The 10825-nt window shown below is 41.9% G+C and overlaps 2 protein-coding genes across 2 annotated transcripts in view; both read left to right on the top strand.

Annotated features, from left to right (window-relative positions):
- The window catches only part of fmc1 (formation of mitochondrial complex V assembly factor 1 homolog), a 2187-nt gene extending 590 nt beyond the window's left edge, over nt 1–1597 (top strand). The window contains exon 2 of the mRNA XM_035655213.1: nt 974–1597. Within this exon, the coding sequence (XP_035511106.1) occupies nt 974–1177 (204 nt within the window). The 3' untranslated portion in view covers nt 1178–1597. The remainder of the gene's footprint in view (nt 1–973) is intronic.
- Nucleotides 1598–4015: 2418 nt separating this feature from the next.
- LOC118323249 (heme-binding protein 1-like) lies at nt 4016–9150 on the top strand. Its single transcript, XM_035655191.1, has 4 exons — nt 4016–4222; nt 7299–7437; nt 8357–8537; nt 8969–9150. The coding sequence occupies exons 1-4, from the start codon at nt 4145–4147 to the stop codon at nt 9144–9146; spliced, it is 576 nt and encodes a 191-aa protein (XP_035511084.1). The 5' UTR covers nt 4016–4144; the 3' UTR covers nt 9147–9150.
- The last annotated feature ends 1675 nt before the right edge of the window (nt 9151–10825 follow it).

The raw sequence follows: 10825 nt of genomic DNA, 5'->3' as shown, positions 1-10825 counted from the left end.
TGTATGTATGTGTGTGTATGTGTATGTGTATATATAGTACAAATATGTGTTAAAATCCCTAAAGCGTTCGTGTGAACCCAGACTGAACTAATTAACAGCTCCATTCACTGGAGTTTGTACTCATCCGCGCGGTTAAATAGATACTGTTTAAACTAATCAGTTAATAAAATAATTGTTCCTGTAATAAGCTGTTTTGTCCACAATCATTTTCGCAGGAAGAAAAACTACAGAAAAATTTTGTTGTTGATTTTTTTTTTATATATATAATCAGCTTTTCAATTTGGCACATTAAAAATCTCTTGAGTGTTTGTCAACAAATATGTTTTTTCAGTCAGGAGGCAGCCCTCAAGTCAACATAGCCTATATTTATTTGAACTGTTATGTACACTACTCGGTGCTGTCTGTTTCTAACCATCATGTCCATCTAAGTGATTGTGTCTCTGTTTACCCAAAACACAGGAGAGCTGCTTGTTCCACTGAGGGGTTAATAAGCATATAGGCTTAAAGCTTGTATTCTTAATGCTTGGGAGGACATGGCTCACCACGGTGCTTTAATGCATGTGCGGTCAATGAGGCAAAATAGCTAGGAGCAAATCTTGCTTGTCAGTGTGTATTTTGTCCCAGCTCTGAAAAGACCCAAAGGCATTATAATGTATATATGAAAGTCTATAGGGGCTGGACCAGTGCCCACTGCCCGTGTAGCTGTTACGTTGACGAAGAACATTCTGGCAGAAAAAGCTTGTGATATTGACACGTCTGTTCATGTTTTCGTCTCTTACTGGGCTTGCGAACTCCACCAGCTAGACCTTAAGGCATTTCTTCATGAATGTTAACTTGATTTCATTTTTCTCTATAGTGAACAAACCAAAACAAAAATACAGTACGGTTGAAAGGAACTGACTGTACTGTACGTATGTTACGATCTGGTTCATCATTTCGTCTTCACCAATCTTTTGTTTTCCCCCTCTCACAGGTAACAGGAGAAAGGTACTGCCGTGCCCAGCAGGAGGCACACCATGACTCACACACATATCTGTGCTTGCTGACGTCTACCAGGAACCACATGCTCCTGCACAACCTTTACCGCGGCAAGGGAGAGCGCAGCCAGGAAGAAGCGGCCGGCCTAGTGGGGCTCAGGTTGCCCACTCAGCCAGGAGGTAAAGGCTGGGAGAAGTGAGGACATGGGAGGGTGTGAAATCGGAAGAAAATCTTGACACTCTTCAGAAAGGACTTGTCTGCGGCTGTTTCATCTGGTCTCATGTAATTCCCCTCATGTAAACTCCAAAGGGATAAATATTTGACTGGAGGCAGAATGGAGATTGTGCCATCATGGACTGAAGGAACTTGACTTATTCCTGTCGTGTTGTTGTACCAGTGTTCAATGGGGTGATAATCTGATCAACTGAAAATATATGCTTTGATCAAAAATCTGTTGTTCAGCTGTAAATATACTGCCATCTACAGCTTATCTGCACCTGCTTTTGTTTGTTTTGTGGCAATTTCCCCTAACTTAAAAGGCAAAAGCAACCATTGAAAAGGACTGTAAGCACATTTTCATTTTGATTCATTTGTCCCATTAAACTATTAGTCACTGTTACACTTTGTGAGATTTCTTTTTAAGGACACTGACAAAGGTTACACATTACAACACAAACATCCTGCTTGCATATCACTTAAACTGGTAATTGAATGCATCTATTACTGTATGTCCACGCACATAAGGAGCCAGGCAAACGTGGAGCAACAGGAATACCTGAGAATATTTAACAAATGTTTGTTGTATGTGAAATTATGGAGTCACGTAGGCTTTGTGAATTCATGTATTTATTCTCACAGAAATGTGTGCAGGTGTTTGTGGGATTCTTTACAGTTGGTCAACTCCAGGGGTTAGCAACCTTTACTATCATAAGAGCCTTTTTTTGGCCAAACATAAAAAAATAAACATTTGTCTCGAGCTGCAAAACATATTTGACCCCTTATAATGCTAACTTCTCACCACAGATGAAGCATACCAGTAAGCTAGCAGCATTGGTTGTGAAAGCAAATAAATCTGTCCACACACTATTAAATTCTCTATTTTCTAAGACTTAAGACTTGTATGCTTGTAGCAACCACTTGAGGTTCAGGAAAAGGAAAAGGCATCAGGTTGGGACTTATGACGTTCATTTTAGTTGACAAAATGTTACACATTTTTACAATGGAGAATGTAAGAATCACTTTAGGCCTACAACAATTCCATGTTTTTTAGAATGCCACAGGGGGCCACTGGAGAGGGGCTATAGAGATGCAGGTTGCCTACCCCGTTCTACTCTCATTCTTTTCCATTAGTGCGATTGGGGTGGTTCACAGTGGACAACCTTTGCCGAGACTTTGATTGAACTGCGCAGATATTGTTAAAACTGTATTTGAGCAAATATCCCATCTACATTTTGTCACATGTCTTTGTTCCTGATGCAAAGTTATACTTGTGCAGAATATGTTTGAGACATTCGAGAGTCTAGTTTGACTTGTGCAGCTGTCTTTACAACTGGCTTAGCTCATTAAAAGTTCTATCCTTTTTCATGTTTGGTTTGCTTCTTTGTTCACGCCATTTAACCCCAGCTACAAAACAACTCTTCTCTTCCGTTGAACAGCAATTATCAGCAGGTTATGGCCAGCTATTTTTAGAGCGAGGTTTTTGAAGACAACTTGAGGCTTCCCACAGAGGTACAAAGAGCCCAGAATGTTGTTGTGCATCCGTGACAGACTCTGCAACATTGTGTAATGGGACAAGAGGAAAAGCCATAAAGACCATCACAGTACATGCCAAACACATTCAGCCAGGAGCAACACTGGTTAGCAAGGAAACTCTTCTCAACAGAGCCTGAGAGACTGAAATAATTGCTTAACAACACAATAAGCTGCATTCTCAAAATTTGAATCACAAGCTCTGACTCAACAAAGAACTAATAAAATGAAATACACTTTAAAATAAATTCAATTAGACGTTGAATTACATTATAGTGCACAGTATATGTACAGGATGCTTCAGTGCCAGCTTGGATGGATTCTTATCTCTGTTTACCTGTCTCTCCATCCACAGCCTGCTCATACAGCACCTCGGCTTTTCTGGCCCAGTGTTATCCATCCCACTATTTTTTCATTAAATCTACCCTTACTGCTTCCTTTTACTCTCTAGTGGTGGTGACTAACATTGCCTTCAGTGTGAATTTAAATAGACTAACCCTTAAGCAAACAACTCACAATGACACGGGGAGTAAGACGTGCACCCGTGTACTGCACCAAACTAACACACACACACACTCGACCGTGGAAAAGAAAGTCCAGTGATGTATACAGACAAACCAACGGCTTGTGTCAAATTTTATATTGCACAAAGAGCAGGATTAAAATGTGCTTCTCCACGCCCCACTGTTTAATGCACCCTGGACCAGACAGCCATGTCAAACAGAATGAGAGAGAAACCCTAACAAAAGCTGAGTGGCACTGAAGGTTTTTTGGGGGGGAACTGCCTCCCTGTAGACTATCATGCTGCATCTCATGCCAGAGAATTAGTTAAGTCAATGCATTTTTAATGTCAGCGCAACTTCATCTCATCTGGGGGTAATAAACCATGGGAGATTAGCCCCATGCTGTAATCTTGATGTCCCCACTTTAAGTGAGCCTAAACCATTATGAGTGAAAGGTGGTCATATAAGTGAGCGTCAAGCTGGTGAGAGGAAAAAAACTAGGAGTGAAGGAGGAGGGCGGAGACACTCCACCCGTCAGAGTGGAGGCTGATTTTGTTCATTCCTTGGTTCGGCGAAGGGGCGAGGAGTCAGCATCTGCAACTTCTGCCTCCGAGAGGGGAAAAAAAAGCATCTGTTGAGGAGAGAGGTCAGTGCTCTGTGGAACACGGTGCGCGCTCTTCTCTGGAGGAGAAATCTGCGCTTTGGAGCATCTGGATACAGCACGAAGTTACCTCTTGTTTATCAAGGTTTTTTCCAGGAGTTGGACGACCACATGATAAGGGAGCTGTCAGCCGAATAAACGAAGTTGTTCTGCAAATAAAAAAGCAAACAAACAAAGCACTAGGGCGAAAGGGAGGAGGACAAACAGCGAACCAAAGGAGCAGAGAGAGGAGAGGTGACCTGGCCGAAGCGACATGTTTGGCATGATCAAGAATTCGCTCTTCGGGAACACCGAGGAGACGGAATATAAATTGCTGAGCAGTGAGACGAAGGTAAGCAGTGCGCGGACACCTGTCACACACAACTTCATCACTCTGATGTCTTTAAAGCGTCTGCTAATTCTGTCTTTTTATGCGCCTCTCTCCGTATCTTTACGCAGCAATGATTACGCACAGTATTCCTGCTGTACTGTAAAGGTGCACGGTTCCCCCCTTCTGTTTGCATAAATATTTTATCCAGCACTTAACATTAACTAGGTTATGCTGTGGCAATTTTCTCTTTAAATGGCCATTGCGGTGTTTTTCCAGATGTTGTAACAACCCCTGTAACCTTGACTAACAGCCTGGCAGTTAATTGCTTGTGACCTATAAGGATGCCCGCTGAGCCGCAGTGTGGGGCATTGGGGCAAACCAGCCAGAGGTCCTCTGCCAATCAACGAGGCAGACATGAATAAAGATGCTGATGCTGAGCTCTGTGTAAATTGCACACATACACACACAGTAGACCAGAGTCAGAATGGTTTCATTGTTGCGCGCAAAGCTGCGGGTTCACTGTTTTTTCCATCCCGACATTGTAGATGCATGTGTGTGAGAAAGAGACACTGCGCGCGTGCACACGTGCACGTGAAACCACAGGGGACGAGCTAAGTGACCCTGCCCTGGAAGAGGATGCAGATCAGACGTGTTTGTGGTTAACCCATGAGCTCAGATATGGATTGGGTGTGCACACTGATACACGGGAACATCTCTGATGAGCACGGTGACGTGTGAGGAGGAAGGTCATGCCCTTTCCATGTCAGCATCTCAACCCCCACCCCGCCCCCTGTTGTGTTTGTGTATATAATGTGTTTGCCCGTATATAATGTACGTGCACACGTTGGAGAGATTTCAGTGAACTCAGTGATGTGTGTTGTTAATTGAAGCAAATGCCAAACAGCCATTTCGAGGTCCTTCTCTCATGGACCGTTGACCTGCAGTGCACTACTGTAAATGTGCATGTAGCCATGTAATGTCACAGTTGGCATGGGGTTCTGAAAGTGGCTTTGTGTGTTTATCTTTGAATAGCAGCTCACTTTTGACAGGGACACAAAGGCGGATAGACTGATAGACAATGAGGACTTCCAGGCCAGACAGGCACGAACTCAGATGACCCAAAGTGACACATTTACCCACACACAGGCACAGTAAGGCAGATCTGTTCTGACACCGCATACTAACATCTATTGTCTGAAGCTGAAATAAAGAAATAAAAATACTGTTTTAAGCCAGCAGCATGTGTACGAATAACTGCGTTCAATGATTCCAGTTCTATATACTCACATTTGAGCAGTGCTCTTTAAGAAAAGGTTTCCATTTCTGCAGAAAAGTGGACAAAAAGGATCTTAATTAGTGATCGATCATTTATATTCCTGATCCAAATGCAGCGTGATGCAAGGTCACTACAGTGGCACGCTTCCTGTTCATTAAACAGCCTTAAAAAGTCAGAGCTTCATCAAATCTCTGGACTTGACTGACTTCTTTAAACAGCAGGTATTGAAATCAGAGCTTGTCACCTGATCTGTGGAGCTCTCTGACACCTTACACTTTTAATTAAAACTGACACAGAATACAGGCAGACAGGGTATACACACATATACACACACATTCACAGCAGAGCAACAGCAACATATGGGTTGAGCTCAGCTAGAAGTTTGCAAATGAATGTCGACGATTATTTTAACAGAACATGGAACGACAAGGCACAGTGTTGATAACACCTTTTGTGTGGTCTCTTCAGGCACAGAGTAATTATCACTGTATAAGCCGGCACAAGACAGCAGCTAAACACACACATGCACACAAACACAGACACACGGCAGACAAATTAATTGCACTGCTTAACTAAAGTCAGGCTTTTTTTCTTTGTATGTTATCCGTATACAGTGTTAATGGTGGTCCCACTGACAAGCCACACAGAGCAGAACCCTTGTAATTACTATGCAGGAGCTCGGGTACCTGTCACAAGTTAGCACCCCATGATAACATAGTGTTATCTTGTTTGTTTGTTCATCTGGTTACAGGACCACTTTACAGGTTTTTTTCACTGGGGTGGATTTTGCATACGATTAAGTGGATGAAAGCTGTTAGGAGCACAAACATAGCAACTGGATGTGACATGTGCGTACCCTATATGATTGGAAAATAGGCCAAGAGTCAGAAAATCATACACAGGATGAAAACGAAATCATTTGCAAGATATTTTTAGATTCCAGTTTTCCTTCAGGGAAGAGAAAACACAAAAAGCCGAAATAAGACCGAGATTATGCAGTGGAAATTATGCCCTGACCATTGTTATACAGATCGATGGTAAACATTGCGAGAAGAACCAAAGACAATGTAATAATGAGATTAAATTCCACTGCCTAGCAACATACAGAGGCATATACTATAAAATACCACACAGTATAATCACATTAGTGGAATGAGCAGCTGTATTTGAAACCTGCATCACAGTCTCCACAGTGACCAAATTCCTTCAAAACCTATTAAAGTTATTGCTCAGCAGCATAGTCGAATGACTGTGCTCCACATTAACCCCACTTAATCATATTTAATGCAAAACTGTTGCATCATATTAACGCTGTGTGTCTGGGGGTGGGGGCGAGTTGTGTGCGTGTGTGTGTGTGTGTGTTTGCCTGTGTGCTGTTATGTAAGGCCGTGCATCTCTTGCCCATTATTCTCTGAAGGCTGACTGAACACTGCAGAGCAGAAAAAGAAATTAAATCAAATCAGTGTGAATATGTTTCATCTGCATCTCATTATTTGGGCTGCCCACATTGGATTCACACACCCACATGTGTGCAGTCACACGCACACAAACGCAAACACACACGCTGATCTTTTACTCCAAGTGTAAACCCCGCCACTTTAAGGCTTTTATCCTTAGGAGTAGATTGTCAACATCAGTGTGTGAGAGGTGAATCATATCTGAGCTCAACATCTCTGCTGCACCCATCCCCAGGAAGAGAACAACTGTTTTTGGTGTGTGTGTGTGTATGTGCATAAAAGCAATTTGTGCATGCACCAATGTGTAGCTGTGGTTGGCCTGCTGACACCTAAGGCACACCCGATTTCCCTTTCTCCCTTTCAGGATGGAGTTAGCTTTGAGGTGCGACGGTACGACGGTGCCAAGTACGCTGTGGTCTCCTCTGAGGGACGAACCTTCGACCAAGTGACAGGCGAGCTGGTGAGGAAGCTGCTCATGTACATCGGCGGGAGCAATGAACAAGGTAAGCCAATCAGAGAATCCTACTTCCTGGTGGATCAGTGTGTTAAGATATGTTCACTAACATTATAGGACCCAGTATGGCTCATGAACTGCCTCTGTTATCTGTGCTGCTCCTCTCCCCAAGCTCATACATTTCATAGATTTTTTTCTTAAAATCTCACGCATAGGAAAAGTATGATTAAGAAAAGACTTTATGTAATGCAATAGAAGGATTTTCATAATCTGAGGAAGGCCACACACAGAAGAAAGACACTGGACTAATAATTGAAAGTAAGTATTATAATACAAGGTTTCTTGCCAATCATGGACATATATGACTAATCATGGCTCTTTATTGAGTGACTAGTCAATTAAATTTATAAAAGGATAAAAAAAATATCTCAATCTCCTCTTAGCTTTCTAATTTTGTTCATGGAGTTAACTACTTTTTATTTCTTGTGTGTGACCCAGTGGCTAGTCCTAGGGTGCCCTTAAATGCTGTGCTGAATTAATGAACATTAAAGATGGGATCGACACGAGTCTAATTTTTAAGCTATAAAATTAACCAAATATTATTACAGTTTCAGCTGGCTCACTTAACTGGCTTAGCTTTAGTGGAGGATACGTTTGAATAATGTTTAAAGACTAGTGTCCTTTCAGGCCATGGTTCCACACTGTAGGTCATCAGACCAATATAACCTCAGCTAACTAAGAGTGCAGACTGAAAACTGGGCCTCTGTGCAGAATCCTCATTTAATTTGTTTGCTATTTATAGAGATGGGATTTACATGGCTTGTTTAGCAGAGTCTGGATAAACCTGACCTTTAGATGTGGGTAATTTGCTTTAGGGAGGAAACCAGACTTTCTATGCTGTCTCCTCTATATTCCCCCCCACCGCATTTTTCAAAACACACTTTCTGTCTCACATTTCATCTGCTTAGGTGAGGCCATGGGCACAGCAGCTCCCATCATCATCACAGTGTACCCGCGGAATGACGGTGTTCTGTCTCGCCGTTTGATGGTTGCCATCCGCATCCCCTCCAACTACCAGCAAAGCCCCCCGACTCCCACCGACAGTGCCATGAGGATTGAGGATCGGCCCGGCATGACTGTCTACGCTCTGTAGGTGTTTCATTTCTAAATGTTTATACAAGGAACAAGATTTTAAGAGATCTCCCATGGGCAAGAGGGTATTAGGAGTGTTGATTTGAGATGCTGTGTGTTGAAGAGTGTACTGTGTTATTATTATGTGAATTATTGCAGCTACATGCAGCTCAGTTACCCCACCTGACCCAAATGCACGTCCTCGTAGCAATTTTATTCATGGAGGTCTTAGTTAATATGTTTAGTCCGCTGCAGGGCTTCTGCGGCACAGTGGGTCCCAAGGCAGGTTTACTTGACCTCACTGGTGCATATTGTTTGAAATATCAGTGTGCATGTGTGCCTTTTGGGTCCCTGAAACAGCAAATCTTGTCAAAAAAAGTCCACATAATTCACCCAGTTAAAATAACACCCCAGTTATTCACCTCATTTAAATTGTATTTTGTTCACAGGCAGTTTGGAGGCTTCGCAGGGGAGAGTGAGTACAGAGCAGAGGCCTTGCGTCTGACACGCACTCTGGGCGAGACGGCCCCCTTTCAGCGCAAGCAGTACTTCTGCTGTAGCTACGACCCACCGCTCAAGCCTTACGGACGCCGCAACGAGGTGTGGTTTCTACAGGAGGAGCCATAGGAGCCATTCGATCAGATCTGAGTCAAATCTCATGCTGAATTCTTTACCCGACCTTATTTACCCTTCCACTATACTAACAAACCCTGTAGCTCTAACAGTATTTGATTGGTGAGAGCAATATTGTGACTGATAGACCTTTGAACCCAAAATGGACAGATAAAGATTGCCCATGTTGCCTTTAACCCATCTGATCTTCTGCTTGTACACATACTGTAGCTACACTGAAGTTAGGTGTTCAAGCAATGGGATGACTTAAAATTCAACATCAGTGCAGTTAGCGTTTTCTCATTTCACCATCACATTTTCTTTATTTTGGTTTCTACTTTAAACTCAGCCATTGTAGCTCTGAGTGATTTAAGGCTTCTAGACAGATGTAGTGTTAAGAAGGAAAAGTATTTCTGGGAGTCCCATGCAATACATTTCACACTGAATTTTCATCTGAAACATTTGTGTCAATGGAACAGTATGTAGCACTGACAGTGTTGTTCTCTAAGCCTGGGGAAAATAGATAAACCATTATCCAAGTAACTGTGGATAATCTAATATGAATCTGTACTTAGATCCAACTGAGCAGATTTTTTTCATTCCTTTAATAACTATGAGTTTGTCCTGAAGGGTCGTCCCTGTAGAGCTCTCATCTGCCCGAAGAACACGCAGTAGGGTTTTGCACATCTTTAATCTAGTTTACAATTTAGTGATGGCTGCAGAGAAATGTACAGAGATAACATTAGATACATGGTAGTAAAAAGCACACTTCCTTTTCCTGAGTAAGGAACTGGAGAGAAACAGGAGTTGAGCCATAAAGTAGAACTAGTCTTTATGAATTCATGGGTGGACAGCTGTGAGTGGAAGGTAGCTAGCTAGCTGTAGGTGTCGTTCTAAACTTTGTGGTTCTGTGTTGATCCATTTGCGTGTAGTGAATATTCTGTGTTTTAGTGCATGACAATGACATCTTTATTTATTCACTCTTTAAACTGTGTTATAAGAAACATCTGTACAGTGTGACTTTCTGTGATAAGGGTAAATATAATGTTTAGGTTTGATAGTGTTTCATAACATAATAAATATATCATTCAGTAAGAGTGTGGGTAATTCTAATTGTCCTATTTCTTAATTTTGTGAACTGCTGTTAGGGACCAGTCCAAACAGTTATGGAAAATGTTCTACTGTACAGTTGAACCATTTCCAGTGTTATAACAACAAAGTAAAAAGAAACGACTTCTATAGACCTGACACACACATCTGGTTTCATATTACTGGAAAATTAATCTGAATTAGTCCACGTGAAGCCTTTATTTTGGACAATGATTGGCAATAATGTCGCATAAGAAAGCCAGCAATAAGCAACAAAGGAACGGAGCAAAGTAATAAAAGATTAAACATGAATCGATAATTCAGTAAATGTCAAACAGATTTAATCCAATTAATAGGATTAAAAGTTATGAAGATCAGATAAATGACAAGCAAAATTCAATAATTGACTTATTTATTAGATTTTAATTGACAGGCAAAATTCAGCAAGAGGAAAAAGAACTGCAAAAGAGATATTAATATACAGACATTTGATTAATTCAAGCAAACTAAACCCTCCCAAAAAAAATCCTCTATCCACAACAACTGTGTGCAAATAGTCCTTCAAACAGGTGTTAACTGATGCACAATGGGGGGGGGGGGGGGGG

Source organism: Morone saxatilis, unplaced genomic scaffold (genome assembly GCF_004916995.1).
Source record: "Morone saxatilis isolate NCDOM2014 unplaced genomic scaffold, NCSU_SB_2.0 Contig14, whole genome shotgun sequence".
Taxonomy (NCBI): Eukaryota; Metazoa; Chordata; class Actinopteri; family Moronidae; genus Morone; species Morone saxatilis.
The sequence above is the reverse complement of the archived record's forward strand: the minus strand, read 5'-3'. Positions and strand labels throughout refer to the sequence as shown.